The sequence below is a fragment of the Nycticebus coucang genome, chromosome 1 (genome assembly GCF_027406575.1).
Source record: "Nycticebus coucang isolate mNycCou1 chromosome 1, mNycCou1.pri, whole genome shotgun sequence".
Lineage (NCBI taxonomy): Eukaryota > Metazoa > Chordata > Mammalia > Primates > Lorisidae > Nycticebus > Nycticebus coucang.
In genome coordinates, this window is record NC_069780.1 from 82,637,801 (window position 1) to 82,662,192 (window position 24,392).

Below are 24,392 nucleotides of genomic sequence, written 5' to 3' on the forward strand. Positions count from 1 at the left end.
CTGCCCAGTTCTGACAGAAGGGTGTTAAAGTACCTGGCTTTTATGGTGTTATGGGATGTGATATTGCTCAAACCTATCAAGGTCCATTTCATATATCTGGGAGCATTTACGTTGGGTGCATAAATATTTGAAATTGAAATGTCTTCTTATTGTATTTTTCTTTTGACCAGTATAAAGTGTCCATCTTTGTCTTTCTTAACTTTCATTACTTAAAATATGCTTGTATCTGAAAATAAGATTGCAACCCTTCCTTTCTTTTGATTTCCATTTGCTTTCATCCCTTAACCTTGAGTCTGGATTTATCCTTCAAAGCTATGTGTGCTTCCTAGAGATAGCATATGGATGGCTTGTCAGTTTTCATCCAATTAGCCAGTCTGTATCTCTTCAGTGTTGAATTCAATCCATTGACATTTATTGAGAGAATTGATAAGTACAGTGTGGTTCTAGTCATCTTATTTTGTGAAAGTGCATTGTCTAGTTTTATTGTTTGTGCCATTGTGGAAGCTAAGATTTGACCTTTAGCTTCTGGGTGTTTAGGTTGCTAGTGTTCCATTGTGATGGTCAGTACTGAGAAAAGGTCTAAGTACTTCCTATTGAGCTGGTCTTATTCTGATAAATTTCCTCAGTGCTTGTATATCTGCAAAGATTTGATTTCTCCATCAATTTTGAAGCTTAGTTTAGCTAGATACAGAATTCTGGGCTGACAATTATTTTGTTTATGAATGTTGAAGGTGGATGATCTTGCTCTTCTGGCTTGTAAAGTTTCAGTTGAAAAGTCTGCTGTCATCCTAATGGCTCTGCCTCTGTAGGTAATTTGGTGCTTACTCTTGGCTGCTTAAAGAATTTTTCCTTTCATCTTGATGTTAGACAGGTTCATTACAATGTGTCTTAGAGAAGCTCTGTTTGAGTTGAGGTGACCTGGAGTTCAATATCCATCTGAAAAAAGTGTGTCAGGGTCTTTAGTAAAACTTGGGAAGTTTTTATTTATGATAACCTTCAATAGGCCTACCATTCCTTGGGGACAATCTTCTTCCCCTTCAGGGGATCCCTATTATTTGTATGTTTGAATGCTTCATGGATTCTTGTAGTTGTCTACATGACTGTTCTGCTTCTACTCTCATCTTTTCTTCCTCTTTGACTTCCTGGGTTAACTAGAACACTTTATTCTCTAGCTCTGAAATTCTCTCTTCTCTGTGGTCTGACCTATTTTTGATACTTTTCACTACATCTTTACATCCCTGACTGTCGCCTTCATTTCCTTAAGCTCTGCCATATTCTTTTTATATTTTACACATCTCTTGTCTGACATTTGATTCTGTCTTTCCATTTTCTCATCCATTCCTCTTATTGTCTTTATCATCCATATTTTAAGTTCCCTTTCTGTGAAATCATTAATTATTTATACATGGAATCTTCTGCAGTAGCTGCCTCATGGTCCCTTGGGGGAGTTGCTCTATTTTGGTTTTTCAAGTTGCCCAATTTTTTCTGTTGGTTTCTCCTCATGTGTTCTTTCTACTTGGTCATCTCATTGTCCTTTTTCCTTCTCGCTTCCTTCTTTGCTTCAAATTACCTTGTCACAGAGTTTAGGTCAAAAGGAAGAGAAGGGCAAAGAGCAAGCAGAAAAACCAGAGGAAAAGAAGGAAAAAAAAAAAAAAAGGAAAGAGAAAAATAAAAGGAAAAAGAGGATGGAAGATGAAAGAAAAGAGTTGAATAACAAGAGAGAATGAGAACAAGAAGAGAAAATGAGAGTGATAGAAGAAATGCTATTGATTCTCATGGTGTTATGGCCATGCCTACAATTCAAGGATTTTGAGGGGCTGGGCTGGAAAGGTTGCTTGAAATCAGGAGCTCTGGACCAGCCTGAGCACAGCCAAACTTTTTTTTTTTTTTTGAGACAGAGCCTCAAGCTGTCATCCTGGGTAGAGTGGGTGCTGTGGCATCACAGCTCACAGAAACCTCCAACTCCTGGGCTCAAGCGATTCTCCTGCCTCCACCTCCCAAGTAGCTTGGACTACAGGCGCCTGCCACAATGCCCAGTTGTTTTTTTGGTTGTAGCCGTCACTGTTGTTTGGCAAACCTGGGCTGGATTTGAACCTGCCAGCTCAGGTGTATGTGGCTGGCACCTTAGCTGCTTGAGCCACAGGTGCCAAGCCCCAAACTTCTTTGTGACCAAAAATACAGAAGTCCTTACTCTTGATGAAAGTAAAATTGAAGTTAAGAATAGAATCAACCATACAAATTAGCAACAACAAAACACAACAACAACAACAACAACAAAAATCTCTAACAGCCAATAACTACAGCAACCTCAACAATATAGAAGAGGAAAAAAAAATAAAGAAAGAATAAAGAAAGCTAAAAAAAATACAAATACAAATAAAAAATACTAAAAAAATTTAAATATAGCAGAAGAGACCAATTTTAATAGGAATATGTATGTTGCAATATGTCACTAGGACACTAGATAGTGCTGTGTTTTTTTGAGGACATTGAGAACACAGCCATCAACTTCTATGGTACTTATTCCTTAGTTGCCTTCAGTGATCACCTGATTGTTTACTCAGCATTCAGCCTCATAGGATTGAGATCTTAAGCTCTCCAAAATCCTTCAAGGGCAGGTCTCACAGTACACACTGACAACAGTTTCCTTGAGGTGTGGGGGTCCCTCAGCCTGTCCCAAGAGTGGAGTTCTGATCCTAGCAGACGGAGTGAAGATGGCCATATTTTAGAACCCTACTAAGACCTTCTCACAACCTTCCCAAAAAGGCAGACCCCTGGCTCCTGAGACCTTCTCAGTATGGCTGCCTTGCCAACCACCAAACTGATGAGAAATCCACTCCAACCAGTGTTCAAATGTGGTTGCTGTATAATGTTTGAGTCTGCCCACTCTCCCAGGCTTTCTTCTCAACATGCAACTCCCTCCCCAATACTGAAAACTCCTGAGGGGCTTTATCCTGTCCTAGACTTCCTCAGTGTGTGTGTGGGGGCACAGCAAGTTGCAATCACTTGCCTAAACATCAGATTTCCCCTGCTTTGGATTACACGCTGTATCCAGCTCACCACCTTCTCACTGTGCTCCCTGAGCTATGACTCCAGGCAAGGTCTCTGTGTCAGGTATGGCTGGGTTCTCTTTTTCCCCAGTACTAGGAAAGCTCAGTTAATTAAATGATCCTTCTGGTCTGCCATCTTGCTCCGCTAAAGTGCATATATATAAATATACAAGTGTAAAAATATATATATGTTTTTTTTAAAAAACTAATCCAAGAGTTCATTGAGTTCTTCTGTTTTTTTCATCCCTGAACACTTATTTTCACTATATCAAAGGAACATAATGCTTCTGTTTATGTGTTTCTACTGTGTTTTTAAAGCACTTTTAATGAATGTTTCCCCTGAACTTACCCAAACTTATCCTGTCTTTCAATGACAACAAGATTCTTTTCCTCAGCCTATATTTTTCTATCCCTGAACTCTCACTGTGCCTATAATGTGTGCTACAAATTTATCTGCAGTAGTATATTTTTCTCTCTTGTACTTAAAGTTTTTTTTTGTAGAGACAGAGTCTCACTGTACCGCCCTCGGGTAGAGTGCCGTGGCGTCACACGGCTCACAGCAACCTCTAACTCTTGGGCTTACGTGATTCTCTTGCCTCAGCCTCCCGAGCAGCTGGGACTACAGGCACCTGCCCCAACGCCTGGCTATTTTTTTGTTGCAGTTTGGCCGGGGCTGGGTTTGAATCCGCCACCCTTGGCATATGGGGCTGGCACCCTACTCACTGAGCCACAGGCGCCGCCCTAATTTGAAAGTTTTGATTTATCTTTTTCTTATGGCTCATACCTTGAAAAACGTGAAGAGCATAGAAGTTGTTGAAAAACATGTTTCTTGATATGAAGGCTGCTTGGTATTAGCTGGAAAGTTATACAAAACAATTTTTGATTAACTCAACATTAAGAATGAAATATCCAAGTGGTATTACAACACATAAATTTGGTAAAAGAAAGGGGGTAAATACAAAACGTATCATCAACTGGATTTAAATTTGTTGTTAGCCCTGTTATGACATATAGAAAAATAAGTAGATTAAGAAAAACATTTATAACACTCCATTGCCATTGCCAATTATTCTCTTTAGTAATAAGTTTTAAAACAAGAGTACACAGTGATGCCTTCAATCAAGATATTGACTCCTAATGCTTAATAGATCACAGCATAAAAACACATAAGCTTCTGCACAGCCAAGAACATAGTAAGTAAAGCAAGCAGACAGACCTCAGAATGGGAGAAAATATGTGCAGGTTATACCTCTGATAAAGGTCTAATAACCAGAATCCACAGAGAACTCAAATGTATTAGCAAGAAAAGAACATGTGATCCCATCTCAGGCTGGGCAAGGGACTTGAAGAGAAACTTCTCTAAAGAAGACAGATGCATGATCTACAAACACATGAAAAAAAGCTCATCAGCCTTAATCATCAGAGAAATGCAAATCAAAAATACTTTGAGATATCACCTAACCCCAGTAAGAGTAGCCCACATAACAAAATCCCAAAACCAGAGATGTTGGTGTGGATGTGGAGAAAAGGGCACACTTCTACACTGCTGGCGAGAATGCACACTAATACGTTCCTTCTGGAAGGATGTTTGGAGAATACTTAGAGACCTAAAAATAGACCTCCTGCCATTTGTTCCTATAATTCCTTTACTAGGTTTATACCCAGAAGACCAAAAATCACAATATAACAAAGACATGTGAACCAGTATGTTTACTGCAGCCCAATTCATAATTTCTAAGTCATGGAAGAAGTTCAAGTGCCCATCGACCCACGAATGGACTAGCAAATTGTGGTACATGTATACCATGGAATATTATGCAGCCTTAAAGAAAAATGGAAACTTTACCTCTTTCATGTTTACATGGATGGAGCTGGAACATATTCTTCTTAGCAAAGTATCTCAAGAATGGAAGAAAAAGTATCCAATGTACTCAGCCATACTATGAAGCTAAATTATAGCTTTCACATGAAGGCTATAATCCAACTATAGCACAAGACTATGAGGAAAGGGCCAAGGAAGGGGAAGGGAAGGGGGAGATTAGGGTGGAGGGAGGGTAATAGGTGGGGCCACACCTATGGTGCATCTTAGAATGGGTACAGGCGAAACTTACTAAAGGCAGAATTCAAATGTCTACATACAATAACTAAGAAAATGCCATGAAGGCTACGTTGAACAGTTTGATGAGAATATTTCAGATTGTATATGAAACCAGCACATTATACCCCTTGATTGCACTAATGTACACAGCTATCATTTAACAATAAAAAATAGAGAGAAAAACACAATGGAATAAAACACTTACCTGAAATCATATTCAGAATAATTTTTGATTGAAATTCCAGAATGTGAACCAGAAAAGTAATGGCAAAGGCCATTTTGTGCTTTAAAAGGATATTCTGAATCTTTCACAAGTTTTACTTGCATCTAAAAGAAAACATTTATCCAAATGTTCATTGTCAGTTGTTTTAAAAATCAAACAGAACTGACTTCAATGTATCAAAATAGGTTCAATTTCACTATGCCTCCATCATGTGGCCATACTCTGGGTTCTATTGTAAATTAAATCTTTAGGTGCTTGTCTTTGACATCCTAAACATTTGGCGTTGATATCTTTCTTTCCCTTTTACTTCTGTGTTTCTATAACCTTCTTTTCCTTTTCTTATCTATCTATCTGATAATAAGGTCTGGTCATCTTTCTCCTGCAGGTATAATAGACCAGCACGTGTTCCTTCCAGGGCTTCTGCCTCTGTGTTAACAAGTTTCTGAGACTGTCCAGTGGTTTATGGTCAGCACTGCTCTCTATCGCTTCTCTTTATGCCATCCAGGGGTAGGGATCCCACCCCTATAAGGAAACTTGTGGCCTTCCTGGTCCTTAAGTGTGGCCTTTTTGCTGAATCCAAATTTACTATAACAAATCATTTCATTTAAAGGGGTACGACAGAGAAAGATGAAGCTTTTCTTGCCTCCCCTGGTGATTAACAAAGAATGATCTTCAGATTAGAAGTTGCTGGTTCTCCATCCCTGTGGGGGACCTCCCCTCACTCATGCCCCCCGCACCTCCTTCTGTCCCATTTGACAACTTTCTACAAAACTAAATAGCGCCCTCACTGGCAGATTTCATGCATTGCTGTTGGACCTGGGACAATGTTAGAGAGAGTCCTAAAAGCATTGAGGGACATTGGTCTGCTGAGAGAAGCCCTGCTGTGGGAGGCAGGGGACTGAAGGTGCAGTTGTGGCTCAGCTACTGACTTGCCAATAATCTCTCACCTCTCAGGTCTCCTTTCCTCATCTACATAAAAAGCTACCACATTACTTGATCTCTAACATCCATTCTGGCCTCAATATTCAGAAATTCTAGGAAAATAATCATACGCTCTCAACTTTCTGGGGCATTATGTGATATATATCTGCAATAAAAAAAATCAGTGATTAAGAAACGTCAAGAAGTAAAGATACATGTTTTTCTGAAGACAAATCTCAGATAAGATTTTCACCCTTTGATTATTTGATGATGGATTTTCCTGGTAGCAATTGATCTTTAAATCTTCTAATTTACTACTTTGAGCTTTCGTCACCTCAATTCCTGAATTTGAAACATTATTTAACACATGAAAGTTTTGAATTCTGAACACACAGTAAACAAGGAAATTAAGTATTTAAAGGGCAGGGAGACTAGTCACCTTGTTTAACCATTTCAAAGCGTTAACCGTAGAGCCTCCATTGCAGCCGTAATTATTATAGGAACAGTCAATGACTTGCTGCACGCTTAGGTCTTCCAGGGGCTCTCCTTTTATTGCACATGCAGACTCTATTGCACTGACCACGCTGAAGGCCCAGCATCCTCCACACTGTTCACAAACAGAAAAGGGGGTGGTAGTTATTACCAAATAGTGCTTAAATCAATTTGCTAATATCTCCAAATATAACGAGTCATCAAGTCAAGGGTCCAGAATCTGAAAATACAAAATATAGATGCTTGCTTTCTAGATTTTCAAATTGATAAAAGAAAAAAAAAAAAAAAGAAAGAAAACCCCATAATCTCTTGTGAGCATCAACATTAATTCTTAGTTAATGTTAAATGAGTAGTAATGCTACTATTGCAAACTAGAAAACACAAGATCAAAGTGAACTTTTGGAGACTGAGAAAACACTGGGACTCTCTGTTTTTTCTTTGAGACAGGGTCACACTTGTCACCCAGGCTGGAGCACAGTGGTGTCACCGTCGCTCACTGTAACCTCAAACTCTTGGGCTCAAGCAATCCTCCCCCCTCTGTCTCCCAAAGTGCTTGGACTATAGGCAGAGCCACTGCGCTGGGCCTCATGATATTGTAAAACACTCGTCAGTTCATTGAACATGTGACTTCTGTTTGTAAGTGGCTTCTCTACTGGGGTGTGTGACTCTCATCCTATACATCAGTCCCCCTTGCTTCTCTCTGGACACTGTGCTTCCATGGTCTTGTACCATCTCCATCCAAAGGGGGGAAGTCACTGGGAAGAGGATGTGTGCTGTACTCATCATCTGAGGAAAACAGGAGCTGAAGGAGTTACTTTTGGGGTGATCAAGATGCCGGCAGGTACCTATTCAGTATGCACACTGTGGATGCTTATGAAATACCCTGATGATACAAACTCACATTAGTCATTCCTCAAACACTGCCTGCCAATCATGCTGATTTGATTTTATTTGATAAGCTAGAACAAAGGACAAAAAGGCTCGTCCTGAAAGAAATGGAGTAGACAGAGGGAATGGAATTAGGGACCATGTCAAAGGAAGAAAGATTCACAGAAAAGGCAGAGAACAGAGTAGGGTTTGAAATTGGACAGACAACCATGTGCAGCAAAATGGGGCCCAAAAAATGGAAGAACAATTGGATATCTTCATAGAGTGAGGTTTAGAACAACTTTATGGCTTTAAATGCACTTTTTAGGTCTGTATCTTTAGTGTGTATGGCACAGTAAAATATTCACTAGGTGACTCTCTGGCAGAGTCTCCAAACCTTGACAAAGGTGAATACAGGCTGCTGCCACTGTATCTTTAGCTAGCTTTATTCAAGCCGTGAGGGCAGTTCCTGCTAAAAAAAAAAAAAAAAAACCTCTCTCTAGTATATTCCTGTAATGAAAGATGCCTAATTAAAAGTTCCTGTCTACACTGTAGACAATTTGGGGAGGGGTCAGATTTATGTTTAAGGCACATGTAATGTTATGAATCCAATAATAAAGCAAATAATTTGGTGGTAAAATTTAGTAATGCACAATAATGAAGAATATGAGAAGTTTAAAAGATCATTCTAATTAGGCATTCTCTGATAAAGCACTAGGTCCAAACTCCTACCATGCAGTGAAGGCTGAATGCCCTGCTGAGACTTTTCCCTGCATAGAACTGCAGACAAACGGAGATCATCCACCTGTGTTGAGGGGCCTCCCTTTCCCTAGTTGGCCGACATTCCTTGACAGCGGTGGGATGCAGAGGGCTGGGAATGACAGCAAAGCACACATTCCCCTCAAACATCTACCAGCCAGGTAGGTTCCCTATGCACATTGTAAGTCATACCTGATGCTCCCACTTTCCTTCTGACTCAAGAAGACCCTCTTTCCACCACTTCAGAATAACTCACAGCTGCAGTCCTTCCATCACCCACGTCCGCCAGCACTCTCTGGGTCCTTTTCAAAGTCAGCTGTTATGTTTACTGCAGTGCTCATATATTCCTATATCATCTGTCCCATGTCAAACTGTGCTACCAGGTTTATCATTTGTCATTCATTTAAAAAAGACTTCCTTAATTAAGTTCTTAAGTGTTGTGACCTAACTTCACCTCTCCCACAATCTCTGTCATTTTATTGCACAATTTGCACAGATGGTGATTTTTAGGAATGTGTATGTCACACTGGAGCTCAACTATTGATTAAACCTGTAAGCACCACAGAGTGAAAGCGTGTGATCCTGTGGGGATGGGGCGGGGCTTTCTGATGAAGAGGACGAGGTGAGGCCTGAGAACCCAGGAGACCTGGACGCACTGTGGGTAAATCCATCCATTTCCTTCTAAAGTACTTAAGCCTTTAGCAGTCATGTTTATCCTCTCTAGCCTTCCACCTGCCAGTCTACAGAAGGCTTGGTGTCTAGGATACAGCCAGTAGAAAGAGTCCCTGGGTCATGTGCGGGGAAGGGTGGCAGCTAGGGAACTCCATGAGGGAACACAGCAAGGAAGGTTTATCTTCAGGAATAAAAGTAGGGGCTTTGACCTCTGCCTCTCACTCCTCCAGAGAGGCTCCTTTCATCATACATTTCATATGTTTGAGGTGTTATTTCCATCAAGAAATGATGGGCTCTACTACAAGATTAATTGAAACTGACCTCAAAGATGCCTTCCAATGTTTAAATGATTAGAAAAGAAAAACGATCCAAAACTTACCGTCTGCTGGTTTCTCACTTGGGTTACAACATGCTTGTCCCTCCAGTCAAATCTTAATGGGAAAGATACATTAGGAATGGGCATTTGCAATTCTGCCGGGTATCTGGGAAACCTGGAAGGTTTGCTTCTTAAATAGATGGCTGAGTAAAAACACCAAACAAAAAGACAACCAATATTATATTGATTTTTTTCTGGAGAAACTTTTGAAACTGAAAAGTAGCTTTCCAATACACTTGTTATTTTAGGCTTTTTTTTTTTTTTGGTGGGTGTGCGTATGTGATTTTCTATAACATGAACTGCATTCAGCTGAAAGCTACAAAGAGCAGCATTCCTACAATAAGGCTGGAGCCGACACATAAGATAACTTGTCTGATAGAACTAGGTCAATAATAAAAATCAACATAACTGACATCATTTGTTCTATCATAACCCAGGGAACCTTGAGTATCTTGACCGGAAATAGTACAGAAAACTGCAGAAGTGATAAGACAATTGTCTTTATAGCCACAAGGAAATGTGTATAAACATTTATTTCTTCAGTCTAATTAGCAAAGAACCATGAATTTGTTTTTCTAATCACATGGTACATACCTGACACTTACTTGGTATTTAATAAATGCCAACTATCACTCAATTTACTAGATTTATAATTCAACAATTCCTCAACGGTTAAGCAAACAAATTATTAACATCAGGAGATAATAGCACCATTATACTGTACCTTTAAACTCTTCAGGAAACAAATAAGAAAATTGATTTATTCCATACAAGGCAGTGGAGTTTTCACTAGGAAATAAAGAATTCAAATATCGATGTCTATTGAGACTTTCCTAAAAGAAAAAAAGAAAACCTATTTTACATATGCTGTGTTAATTTTTCAAAATTTCCAAACTAATCTGTGTTTAACTAACTTGGACCTTATTTTCAGGTATAAAAGCCAAAGCACGCTTTCCTACATATTTCAATGATATCCATACCAGATTTATAAACATTTTATATAAGAACTACTGTTTAATTGCAGACAATTTTTTTGAGGCTGGGAAAAGTATATCTTACATACTCAGAATTCTGCTTCACCAAGCACGTTGAGAGCGTCACATACGCAGTTGTTAAAGTGTTGACATGTGAAAAACATAAGTTGCAAACAATCACTAAATACTAGCAGCAAATTGTCACCTACAGACATTCACTCATATGATTAAACACTTAAGAATATGAAAGTGTCTTCATCATTTATGTGTTTTCCAGCACTAAGTAATGAAGCATAAAGAAAGGATTAGTAAATGAATGAATAGATCAATCTAATTCTATTAAAGCTTTATAGATAATCTCTATCTTCTGCAGGGTAAAAAGGCTTTGTGAAAGAGATGCAATTCTGGAAGTGTTCCAGGAAGATGGTCTGGTATTTCTACCAGGAGGGAAAATATGACCATTATTTATAGATTCTTCAACTTTGAATTTTGTGATAATACATCTTACACTTGTCTTTATACGAATATGCTTCCGTTTCCTAATACACATTCAGACCAACTGTGTAGGACAAGGGAAACTTCAGTGGACTAGCATTTAGTACGTTTCCAACCTTAGCTCTTCTACCTATTTATGATTTATGTACTTACGTATTTATTGTGTGTCTGTTTCAAAAACCTATCAGTGAAATGAGGGTAGGCCTAAATGTCCTTTTTTTTCTTTTTTTGAGACAGTCTCACTCTGTTGCCTAGGTTAGAGGGCCGTGGCCTCAGCCTAACTCACAGCAACCTCAAACTTCTGGGTTCAAGTGATCCTCCTGTTCCAGAGTATCGGAGACAACAGGCACCCACCTCAACAGAAGCTAAATTGTCTACCTGTTAATGAGAGAGATGGGGTCTTGCTTTTGCTCAAGCTGGTCTTGAACTCCTAAGCTCAAAGAATCTTCCCACTTTAGCCTCCCAGAGAGCTAGGCATATAGGTATGTGAGCAAGTGCCCAGCACACAATAGATCCTTAATAAATATTTGTTGTTAAATAGATACATGACGCAGGTGGCGCCTGTGGCTCAAAGGAGTAGGGCACTGGCCCCATTTGCCAGAGGTGGTGGGTTGAAACCCAGCCTCAGCCAGAAACTGAAAAAAAAAAAGAAAAGAAAAATAGATACATGACGTTTTCCATATGTCATGCCCTATAGCTTTCAGCTGTTTATTTTTAAGCAAATTACTGTTGGGAGTTATCATAATCTTTTTTCTTTTTCCCTTTTGGGCATGTCTAGGAAGACTGCCAACTAATAAATTAATAAAGTTTTTGAGGACATTAAAAGATTATCTTGAAGAAGCAGGGCTTTAAACAATCTGGATACATAAACATAAAAAAAGCACTGAAATATAAGGCAATTCTCTATATGGCAAATGCCAAGTGTAAGCCAGAAACTGTTACCTGCTAAGGAATTCAGAGGATTCATTCAATCAATAAGTATTGACTGGTCATCTTTGTGAGCTGGATTAGTCAGGAAGACACTGAGAACATAGAACATTAAGAATGCACAGGAGAGCATGTGGGAGCCACAACAATGTGCCTCACGGATCTTGAATTGTCATGAATACACCAAGAAGCCCCAGTTGCCCAGTTCCCACAGGCTGCACCTAGCTAATAACTGAGCACTAAGGCTGGGTATTGAAGGGAGACATGGAACTCTCCTGACAGCTTATTTTTGATCAATAATTCCCTGATGGCCTTGCCAAACTCTCCAACCTTCCTCGGACTGTGATGGAATATGTAACTCTCCAACCTTCCTTCCTTTTCTCCTTCTCTCAGGCTCAGAGCTACATTGCAATCAGGTAGCTCTACCTGGCCCTGGCCCCATTCTCTCAGAGGCATTGCTCCTGTGATGGGATGGGAAGGGAAGGGAAGGGAGAGGAAGGGAAGGGAAGGGAAGGGGAAGGAATAGGAAGGGAGGGGAGGGAGGGGGAGGGGGAGGGGAGGGGAAGGAAGAGGAGGGAAGAAGGAAGAAGAAAGAAAAGGATGGGGGGGAGGGAGAGACAGAGGGAGGGAAGAAAAGACACTATCAAAATCATGTATGCAAGAAGGGCCATGATTATACATGCTGCAGGCATGAAAAGAATAATATTTGAAAACTTTATGCCAGTAAGTTGACTACCTGTACAAAATGGACAAAATCCTACAAAGGCTCTGATTACCAAAGCCGAAAGTAGTAGAAACAGAAAACTTAAGCAGCTCTTTGTTAACAAGGTGTTACATTTATATTGAAAATTAACCCAAAAGAAAATTCTGAGCGTCCCTGTTGGAATAATAGCCATTTTATCCTTTGAGAAAATAAAGAAGAAGGGACTTTTGCAACTTAAATAAGACCAGCGTTATCTCCATTCTAAACCAGAAAAAAGACATGTCAAGAAAATAGGACTATATACCAATATCCCTCATAAATACACTCTATTTGCAAAATCCTTAACAAAATATTAAAAAATCAAATCTAACAATGTACAAGAAGGACAATACATCATGACCAAGTGAAGTTTATTCAGAAATAAACTTCTGAATAAGTTTATTTGGTTGGTTTAACATTTGAAAACCAATCCACATAATGCATGATATTAGCAGTATAAAGGAGTAAGAAAAACTGGATGCTGTTTGCAACAGATGCATAAAAAGTATTTGACAAAATTCAACACCATGTGCTGATAAAAATTCCCAACAAAGACTCAGAATAAAAAAAAAAAAAAACTTCTTCAGCCTGATCCAGGGGATTTATGAAAACCTACATGATGGTGGTGAACGGCTCACTACTTTCTTTTCATAACAGGAAAAAGGAAATAATGTCTGCTCTCACTGCTTCTTTTCACAAACATGCTTAAAATCCTATTTTGTTTCATAAAATAAGAGTGATAAACAAAACACATAAGAAAGAAGTAAAACTGTTTGAAGAAAATTGGATAACATGTAGAATGGGCAAAGGAATCTACAAAAAATGATACTTGAACCAGTAAATACATTTTAGCAAGGTTCTAAGGTAGAAACAAGATCAACAGAAAAAACTAATTGCATTTTCTATACCAGCAACTATTAGAGAATGGGATATAAAAATCGTCAAATTTTTAATGAATATGAAAATTGAATGAATTTTGAAATATTTTAAAAATGAAAAAATTTACCAAAAGACTTGAGCACTGAAATCTATAAAATACGACAAAGGGAAATTAAAGGGGATTGCAATTAATCATGAATTGCACCACGTTCAAGGTTTGGAAGACTCAACATTGTTAGGACAGCAATCTTTCCAAACTAATGTAAAGACTCAATAAGATTCCAGTGAAAATCCTCACAGATTTTTTTTTACAGTTAGATAGAAAAGGAAAAATAATATCAAAATTGATAGAGCTATCTACAAAAGCCTTTAGTTTACCACAAAAACCATAAATTAAATCAAAAAGTAAACGATGCCTATCAAAACTGCCTGTAACTAAAAATTAACATTATCCAACAACATTATACATTATTTTCCAGTTAACTAGACAAAAGGGAAATGCTGATAGAAAAATCAGCATAAGTAATCCTATATAATGAAAATATAAAAACAATTTACTGATACATAATTTATTCAATTTCACCAAAATTGAATTCTAAGTGAAATAATAGCATTTCATGTTTGCCTATGAAATCTGCACGTTGTTTATAAAAGTAACATTAGTTCTTCAAGATATTATTGGGAAATAGGAATATACAACACACACACACATGCCCACGCACACATCTGTGAGGTATAAACTGGTAAACTCTTTCAAGTTCATTAAAAGTATACAACTTGTTTGGCCAAGAATGTCTAATTCTAGGAATGTACTTTGGACTTCTGAGGGTGGGCAAAGCCGTAACTCTTAAGTATTATTTTTGTGTGTGGGTTTACACATGTGTAATTTAGCTACACTCAAATTTAGTTGGAGAGCGAATGCAAATTATTTCACTAGATTGTTCTGTAATCTATGAGGAAAAAATATATATATTGCCACCCTGAGTTAGCAAACATCAGAATAAAGACAAAGGCTTAGAGATAAATCCGTGAGTTCCCAAGGACCTCTATTAATTTTTGCATTGCCTTAGGAATATCATTTTGTTATTCAATGTTTCCTCATTCTGGTTATGAAGTAATTTTAATGACACTAACTTAATAAGGACATAAATAACTATATTATTGATTTATTTTAAATATTCATGATCCTAATTTTCAGTGATGATTCCAATAACTGCCACTTGTTTCTGGTCTTCCGCGTGTGTTTGAAAAGGCAAACATCTTTCTCCACAGACACTATGGGTTGTCACTTTCTATACTGTTCTTCGCTTAGGTCAGCAGCATGAGTATCTGCAGAGCTCGGGGAAAGACTGCTTTCTTCCACTTGTGAAAGCAGGGCTGCCTTCTGAGAGAATCCCCTTTGTCAATGTTGCGTACCATTCCAGTTCAGGATGCCCGTCATTTTGCAGCTCTCCACAGCCCTGCCAGGGTGCTCAATATTTATCATTGTTGACTTCTTGCCAAGAGCAAAATGCTCTAAACCCAGAGTGTTTTGCCTTTCCTTCTCCCTCCAATATCTACCCTCTTCTTTTAAATCTGCAAAACCACTAATAATATTAAAAGTACCTTCCCTGGAGGTTTGTAACAAAGCCTAATTCTGTTACACGTTCACACACACACAAACATACACAAGCACTCAGTGAGTGGATGGGTTCCTTTAATGTCTTCTTAATTTTGCAACAAGCTGAAATGTCTGATCCTTGCTGTACTCTGGCTATCTCTTCCACCCCTCTGAGCTTTACTTTCTTTATTGGCTAAAGGGCTGATGCTGACTTAGCAGAATGTAGGAATTACATAAGATAATGTTCAGGAAATACACATTATAGTGGCTGGCAGAACGAAGTATTGCCATGTTTTACCTTTCTTTTAAACATAGAACATTTAGATTGTAGAAAACGTTACTCCGTCGATGGCCATGCCACCCTCCACACACCTGATCCTGGCTGATCTCCAAAGCTAAAGAGGGTTAGGTTTGGTTAGTCCTAGGATGAGAGAAAATGCCATTTTCAGATCATGCTTTTGGGCTCCCTTGAAACAAGTATTTCTCATGGTATTAGAAATAAAGAGCAATTATCTATTGAATGCAATTTGTTGTTTTCTTAATAAAATGATATTGTTAGTATATCCAAGAACATTTATTTTCCTATTTGCTATAACACAAGAACACATGTTGAGGTCATCTAATATGGGTTTCATATTATTTACATTTTAAAGAGCCCTGCATTTCATTTATGGAATTGTCGGTTCTCTTAAGTGACTTTTCTGATCTACGGCGGTTCTGGCTACTAAAGCAGATTTCATCACACACTGTGACTCAGCGTTGGGCTCTTGCTGTTCACTACATGGACCACCTCTAGTAGGTAAAGGTACAATTCACGTGTTCTTAACATGAGGCAACAGAAGGTATAATAGTGAGCAACTTTACAGTAACTGTCTCTAAAGCCATGTAAAAAATTAAGATGAAAAACCTGAACGTTAATTTCATTTATTCCAGGAAAGATGTGAAGTTTTGAGGAATATACAAGAAATTTCTTAATAGTTGTGGAATATGCCAAAGTTCAAAAATTAGATGGCGTATACATTTAGAACTGATAAATGAAAATATCCTTTAAACAGATTTGGTGAAAAATAACTACCTTCCCCTCTTTGGGGGAGGGGATTCGAATTAAGTATGTTCAACTGAATGAGCTACAATGGGAGATACAGATTCCTGCCCTCAAAGAGACTGGGGATCAAAATGTTTGAGCAAATTATCTTTCGTCATATAAAATTAGGAAAATAATGTCCCTTGGATATTACATCGTGCCTACCAACCCTTTCTAATAAGGCCCCTGTCCTTACAAGCCTCTACCCCTAAAGCTATCTTAATATTATGACCTCCATCAGCCATCTTTCCAAGAGCTGGAGTCTCTGAGTTGCCTCTGTTGTGCATGCGTGCAAGTGTGTGTGCATGAGGGGATCACACATTCAAACTATGCTGTAAATGTAGTCTTTTCCTGAGAAGTCTCTTCAGTATTCTAACTTGCTGCTTTGCTGGCCTAGCTACGATGTTTCACGAGGGCTCTGCAGTTCTTATCAACCTGTAAAGTGAAAGGAAGGACAAAGTTTGCTCAAAACTGAAAACAGAGAGGATTGTTTCAGTCTGATAAAAGATAACTCCAATGGTAAGAGACCTGAGCCGGTCTCGTGAGGAGATTAGTGTGGAGTTTTAAAATTCTTCAGAAATTAACATTTTTCTTATAGGCTCAGCAAGCCCCTCCTTCTTTCTCGGGCATCTTTACCCTCCCAACTTTCCAATTAGGAATAACTAGTCTTAGAAGTTTGTCTGTTTATGATAAGTTGAGAAAAAAAGGGTTGTATTTAAAAAGATCTATGGAAAGGCTCCACCCTATCAATAAAAAATAAAAAAAGATGTATGAGTAGAAACCTATACAGGGGGTTAACAGGGTTCTCAGCTATTTATTGGTCCTTAATTTACCTCCTGGCAGAGGGAAGATCTGTGAAATCTTTCTCACAGACTGCTTTTGAGTAAGAAGATTTTTCTTTTATAGAAAAATTTTATAGAAGAATAGCGTTTTCTCCTTGCATATACTGACCTGTTCTAAAGGAGCAAGCAAATTCTGTAAGAGCAACCTGTTGGGTTTATAGTCTAAAATAAAATAATAAACTAATAAAATTAAAAATAAAATTAAAATATAAAAAGAAAGTTCTCAGCTTCTGAGTAGGATGAATATATAGGATTGAAAAGATTATTAAATTTGAATACCAGTGTTTTTTTTTAAGTGCTTTATTTCGAACTTAGCCCTCTGTAAGGTAATTGCTAATATTCCCTCCTCTTCACAGATGAATGAACTGAGGCCCGGACACATGCTTTACCTAAAGTCACACTACCAGTAGTTAGTAGAGAGAAGGCTAGAAGTTAGGAGGGGGTTTATTCAGCCTACAGGTAACCTGCATACAGGATATAAACTTTAAGGGACTTCAAATCTATTTTTTTTGTATGCATGATGATTTATTTTGCACTTATCAAGATATATAATGCCGTACGCATTCTCTTACGATGAACCCCATGCATCCATAGATAAGTTCTTTATTGAACTTACCAGAGAAACATAATGGACTTTGCCAGATCACTTCTTTTTCTCAGAACCTTAAACTCACCGTTTGTTTTACAGATCTGTTACTTACTCTTTTCTCTTACCAGCCCTAAAAGTTTGGTGTAAGATAAATTGCAAAGTTTACACATGGATTTAAAATGTTCTTGGGAGGGCATTACTTTCTGGAAGTTGTAGTAAATCCAGGGATGAGCAAAAAAAAAAAAGTAAAATATTTGAATACAATATTGGAGCAGTGCTGAGAACTTCTCTGAAGACTTGAGAGTTGTAAAACATAAATCAGCGGTCTCCAACTGAAGATGACTTTGTCCCTTATCTGTCATACTGGAAATGATCAGATGCTATTGGCATCTGGTATGTAGAGGCCAAGCAAACTGACAGTCATGCTACACTACACAGGACCACCCCACAGTGAATAATTATCCATTCTGAAATGCCAAAGAGCACCACCGTTGAGAAGTCTTGTATTAGAATAATAAAAACTTTTCATTAAAGTTTCTTAGACAAAGAATTTTATATATGGTGTACTGAAGTCTGTATAAAAATAAAGCAGATATATAATTTATTATGCAGTGTAAAATAATAAGAAATGTTTAGTCAGTATTTGTGTACATACATATACAAAAGATTGAATCAAAGAGATATTCTTTGATGAACTGGAATGATTCTTTGGTTGATGGAATCTATTTTTCTCGTGTAAAGTCTTCATGTTCTTCTTTTTGTTTACTGGGAAATAGATTATCATAAAATGTTTAAACATAATAATATTCATTAATTAGACTATTATTTCTTAGAGCACAGCACATGACTTTTTCTTCACTCAGAAAACCTATTTATACCATGTTTCTGAAAGCCACAATTGAAAAATCAATTTGCAAACATGATTGAGCCTATCTGTTATCCCCAAAATATGCCAGGATCAAAAGACTATAGCTGCTGGACAACACAGAACACAGAATGCTTTACTACTCTTATTTTAATTTTAAAGCTTTAATTTTTAAAATTTTGCTTCATTATGGAGCCAAGGAACTTTCTAGATTCTGTACGTAATTTACTTGACTGGTAAATAGTAGAGAGTCTCCATTCAACTAATTCATAATTTGACTTACAATAGTCTCCCCTTATCTACATAGTGGGGGATGTTCCAAGATTCCCCAATGGAAGTCTAAAACTGTAGTTAGCACTGAACTTTGAATATACGCATCTTTTCCTATATGTACCTACCTAGGATAATTATGAATTAGGCATATCAAGATATTAATAACTAATAACATAACCAATTATAATAATATACATACTTTAATAAAATTTATGTGGATGGGGGTCTCTTTCTCGCTCTTTCTTTTTCTATCAAAGTATCTTATTGTACTTTTCCAGGAGTGAGAGAAGCTGTGGAAAGCAAAGCCACAGACAAGTGGGGACAACTGTAATTTTGTAAAGAGAAAGCTTTCTGTAATGAGATTTAATCATCACATATTTCCATCTATCCTGCAAAGCAAGCAGAATTGGTCCTAACGCTCTTGGTTACCAGGGCAGCAAGACCCTTTTATTCTTTCCCTGTGTCCAGCTCTCTACCCCAGGTAAACAGCCATCTGGAGGCGAGCACAGCCCGCTGCTCACACTTGCCAGCAACTGTGCTTCCAGGGCTAACTGCTCTCCTTTCTGGGCATCCACCTCATGAAGCAAACTCCTACTAGCAGTAGTTTCTTTGAAAACTTTATAGCCTTTCTTAATTCAAGGTTTTTTAAAGGGACTAATATTCTTCATAACTCTGTCCTCCTCCACTTACAGCTTTCCATCTTCCAGCCTGGATCCTTCTATTTCTCCTGAGAAGAGCTGTAGTTTCTAGACATCCATCTCCTAGGTATGGCCTTCTCACAGCACCAATTATGAGTCACCATGTAAATTTTATATATGGGGGCTGTCTAGGAAGTATCCAGTTGTGAAATATAAAAAATAGAGACATACATGGCTGGATACTTTCCAGACACTTTCTGGACAGCTCTCACATATACACATACAGGCACAGATTATATAGCTAACACATCTTCAAATATGTTTCTAAGTCTGATCCCCTTGAGCTTCCAATCCTCAAATACGATATTTTTGAGGAGCATGGCAGTGTGTTTATTCAGCCAATGAATATCAGTATAGGTAAGAGGGAGTAGTTTCCCCTACAGGGTGTGGTTCACCAGGAAATGCAGTCAAGTTCAGGACAGGAGAAGAATAAAGACCAGAAACTCTGTTGAGTAACAAAGTGGAGATTTAAAAAAGTATACATTTTTGGTTTGGGCAAAAAGTAAAAGCAGATAGAATCAGAAAAAGATGTAGTTTCCAAACCAAGAACTTGCCAGGGAAAGAGAAAGAGCAGAAAAGAACACAATTATAGAATCCCATGAGGATTCCAGCACCCTCCCAGGAAGCAAAATTCACTTCTAGTAAGCAATGTTACTAAATTCAGACTTATTCTTAATTCAAAATTAATGAATTCTCTTTCACAATAAATTAAATCATGATACTAACATCTTATATGGCTTTAAAAATTAAATACTCTCAGATATATAGAACACAGTGAAGCTAACTCTAAATCAGTACCTACCCTTTGTTCCCTCGGTTTAAGGAAAAACCTATGTACACTTAGCCAACTGGTCCTTTTCAGAGTTTTAGTGGTAGAGTAAAATCTAAGCATTATTATGAAGACGTTTCCAACTAATCTCAAAAAGAAATTAAAAGCTCTTTTTTCCATACATGGGTCTCCATTCAGTCAAAACAAACTTTTAACGTTAATTTAAGGAACCCCAGATGAGGTAAATCATTCACCATTAGAAGGCGCTGAGCTCGCTAAATGCAGCCCCTTGTTCATAACGTTCTGCTTACAGCGCCCCCCTGCGGGAGAAAAATGATAGGTCTCTCCCGCCAACAGGCTGCACCCTATTTCTGGTTTGTGTAAAAATGAAATAGAACAGCTCTGGAACCCAGAGTGAGGCCGAGAGCACTGCTAAACCGGGGTGCTTGTGGCTATCAAGCATACTTTAGACATGTTTATTGATTACTTTGGACGCATCCTGTAAATCCATAGCAACGAATCTTTTCTGGAAAAACAAATCTTTTGGTTAGCAAAGACATGGAGAGCGAGACAAGCCGGCATATGGAAAACAAGGGAGGAAGTCCGCTGTGTACGCGCAGCCCAGAAACCCCAGAAGCGCGGGCCAGGGGGCCGTGAGGAGCGTCAGCTCCGGCGGCCCCTTTCCCAGCCCAGACCCAGGACAGGAGGGGTTGAGGGGAAGGACACAGACACAGGGAGGCGCGCTCGGTACCCGGAAGGCGGCTGCCTCTCGCTCGCGACTCCGCGGCCAGGTCGGGGGCGAGATGGCGCCGTAGTCCGCACGGCCGCCGCCGCCGCAGCAGCACAGCAGCCCGAGCAGCCACCGCAGCGCCCGCAGCCGCATCGCGCGCGCCGCTCCGCCGCCGCCGGCCCCGGCCCGTTTTCTCTTTCGGTTCCTCGGCTCCTCCCTCTCCCCGGTGTGAGGGGCGGAAGGAAGGAGCTCGCCGAGGTGCACTGTCCCGGCGACTGTGACCCTCCTTGAGGTCCCTTCTTGCTCTATGCTTGGACATCTGGTTAGCTGGAAGCTCTCGAGGTTCTTGCGGATGGTGTTCCTGGGTCTCTTTTGTTTTTATTTTACCCCCTTCCTTTTGGAAGTTTCGGGCACGAGACCATGTGCTTTTGTGATTCACCTCCCGTCCACTAGGAGAAGCCTGACAGCCGCTCTTCTTCGAGTAATGTGAAAATACAAACTATTGTGTCATCCCAACTTTCAGACTTAAGTCCTTTATTATTCTGCCTTTTATCTCCAATTGAAAGATTAAGGCCTTAATCTTTTTTGTCTTTCTGCAATGCTCCCTCATGTTCAAGATCTAGTTAATAATGTGTCCCAATTTGCATGGAAGCCTTCATTCGGTAGGCATTTATAAATATGTACCGAAAATGTACAGTTGTGAAATTAATACACAATTTCCTTTTTTTCTTTTCTTTCTTTCCTTTTCTCTCTCTCTCTCTTTCTCTTTCTCTCCTTTCTTTTTTTTGAGACAGAGTCTCACTCTGTCACCCTGGATAGAGTGTCATGGTGTCATAGTTCACAGCAACCACAAACTCCTGGCTTGAGTCATCCTCTTGCCTGCCTCCCAAGGGCGGTGGCAACAAGGCCCAGCTGGTTTTTCTATTTTTAGTAGAGACAGGGTCTCTCCCTCTTTCTCAGGCTGGTCTGCTGATCTAGGGCCATCCACCCAGGAAGGCCTCCCAGAGTGCTAGGACTACAGGCATGAGCCATTGCGCAGGCCAATGCACGATTTCTTGGTCTATTATATTACAGCCATTTCAAAACTCGTGAGGCCTATTCCTCCATTGGAAATGAAGATAGAGATAGCATTTACTTCTTAAGTTTGTGCTGAAATTTAAATGAAATAAGTCACTTAAAACACTTTGTAAGAAGTCTGGCATGTTTTAAGTGCTCGATGTTAGCTGTTTATTTTATTTTTAAGATAGCTGGATTTTTTTTTTCTGTTATATTATCATCACATGGCTTTCCACCTGTTCAGCTTAGTTCACAATAACCTGTTCTGTGCCCATTTTCACCTTGCTTTTATTTTTATTTTTTTCAAACCATAGCATTTCGCGTTAACTCAGTCTTACAGAATCGACTGCAGAAGGAAAAAGGTAATGTTCAAATCAGTATCTCAATCTGGCAGCATCTCAGGTTAAGGACTTTCTGGTGGAAGATAAGGAAAAACTCTTCTGTAAGGAAACAGGACAGCTTCAAATGTCCATTGTCACAGGTGTCATGGATGACTCCTAGAGCAGCACAGGTGTTTCTCAGAATTGAATGTGCACAGGAAATGCAAAGTCAGATCCAGGAGATCTAGGGTGGGTCCTGAGTCTGCTTTACTGTGGAGCTTCCAGGTGGTCGCCCAAGCAACATTTGGAGTAGTGGACAAGTAGCACACTGCTTCTGTTTCTCCAGTTCCTTCTATGCAAAAGTAAAATGGAAAAATGGCTGGGATGTCTACCTTGGAGGAAATTCTAGCTGCATCTCTTGTTTATATCCTTGTTCAGTGAGTAGAAGCTGAGTACTATTGTCTTCTCCTAGCCTCAGAACAGGGAACATAATTTACAGAACAGACTGTAAAGTGGAAATGAAGACCCCTTCTTCATAAATGGACCCTTCTAAGCACTGACTCTTATAGATCATACATCTATGAAGCTGTCTGTACTGGGCCTTTCTATTTTAATATATTCTAAACAAGTCTTCCAGATGTCTTCAAAATTCATGTCATAGCCCTTAAGATTTTTAGAACCAACATCTGATTTATGTCTTTTGCTTTTGCTTAAATATGGTGAGTTGCAATATTCTCTGATGTAAAATTGGTAATAATAATACCAATATTATAAAATAAAAATAATGTTCTGGATATTGGGGGAAGACACAAGAGTCCTGTGTATACATCCATCATAAATGGATGATGCCAAAAAAATGTATATGCATTTTAAGAAGGGAAAAAAACTTTCCTTTGTTAGCAAAGGAACTGTCTTTTATAACCAAGTCTTGAAACATATCATCCCTTCTGCAACTGGTTACACAGATCCAGCCTAATACAATGTGGGAAGTGGGGATTACACCACGGCAGGGCTGGCCAGGGGCTATCTTGGAGGCTGGCTACCACAGCCTACATTCCACCTTTGTAGCCCCATAACAAACCTCGTTATTTTTGTGTGTGTGTGAAAATACTCTATGACTATTTTCACAAATGCCTCTAAACGTTATGACAATTCAAATTGTTATCGATTGTTGTTTGTATACTGTCAAGGACCCTCTTGGTTTTCTTCAGTTTTTAAACATGGTACTTCATTCTTCAATTGCTTTTCTGTGGAGTCAGTTTGTTTGTTTTTATTTTTATTTAACACACATTCATGCTTTTATCATGACTGCATTGCCAAGCAGTAGATAGAATTATGATTTAATTTTGTAGGTGGAGAAACCAAGGCATAGAAAAGATACCTGCTCGAGATTATACATCTGGTAACTGATGGATCTAATATTAGAATTGGTGCAGTCTGGCACTGGTCTTGCTATGCTGTCTCTGCAGTTCATCATCATTGCTTTTATATTCTTCTCAAATCCTGAACCTTATCAAAGGATGTATTTTCACTTGGTTATCAGTGAGCACTATAACTGCATGAAGTATTGTAAACTTCATTTAATTAGCTGCAGATCGTCAAGATTTTGAAACATAATCTGAGAATGATGCTAGGGCTCTTCTTGGGAAAATGTTTGGATGGATACCAATTTTATAAAAGATTAGTTCTGCAGTGGTATTTTCATGATATGAAGAATTTTGCATTCCTGTGCAACCCTTTGATCGCAGAGGTTTAGATAATTGAATACGCTGATAAGAAGAACCCATGTTGTTATCTCTGATTCTTACAACCACCCTCAAGGTAGGAATTACTGTCTCATTTTGTACATAAGACAACTGATATGCATCGTGATTAAGGGATTTATTCAAGATCCTGCCTGGCCCGGGTGAGATACAAATTGCACCATCAGCGCTCATGCATGTGTTTGCAAATGTATTAGGCTGCCCTCAGGTATTCAAGGCCTATTTTGTTGTTTGTTTTTACAATTTTTATTTTGTGTTGGCTTTCCTTTAATAATCATACCATTGTAGTGCACTATGAACTTTTAATGTACTGATTTAACTTACAGGA

General features: G+C 38.8%; 1 protein-coding gene across 1 annotated transcript in view; it reads right to left on the reverse strand.

The window, feature by feature from the left end:
- Nucleotides 1-21,136, reverse strand: part of CTSO (cathepsin O) — a 49,652-nt gene extending 28,516 nt beyond the window's left edge. Inside the window, exons 1-5 of the mRNA XM_053583435.1 lie at nucleotides 20,947-21,136; nucleotides 10,183-10,291; nucleotides 9,462-9,601; nucleotides 6,732-6,899; nucleotides 5,354-5,475 (exon numbers count right to left, since the gene is read on the reverse strand). Coding sequence (XP_053439410.1) covers nucleotides 5,354-5,475; nucleotides 6,732-6,899; nucleotides 9,462-9,601; nucleotides 10,183-10,291; nucleotides 20,947-21,078 — 671 coding nt within the window. The 5' untranslated portion in view covers nucleotides 21,079-21,136. The remainder of the gene's footprint in view (nucleotides 1-5,353; nucleotides 5,476-6,731; nucleotides 6,900-9,461; nucleotides 9,602-10,182; nucleotides 10,292-20,946) is intronic.
- Nucleotides 21,137-24,392: the final 3,256 nt, after the last annotated feature.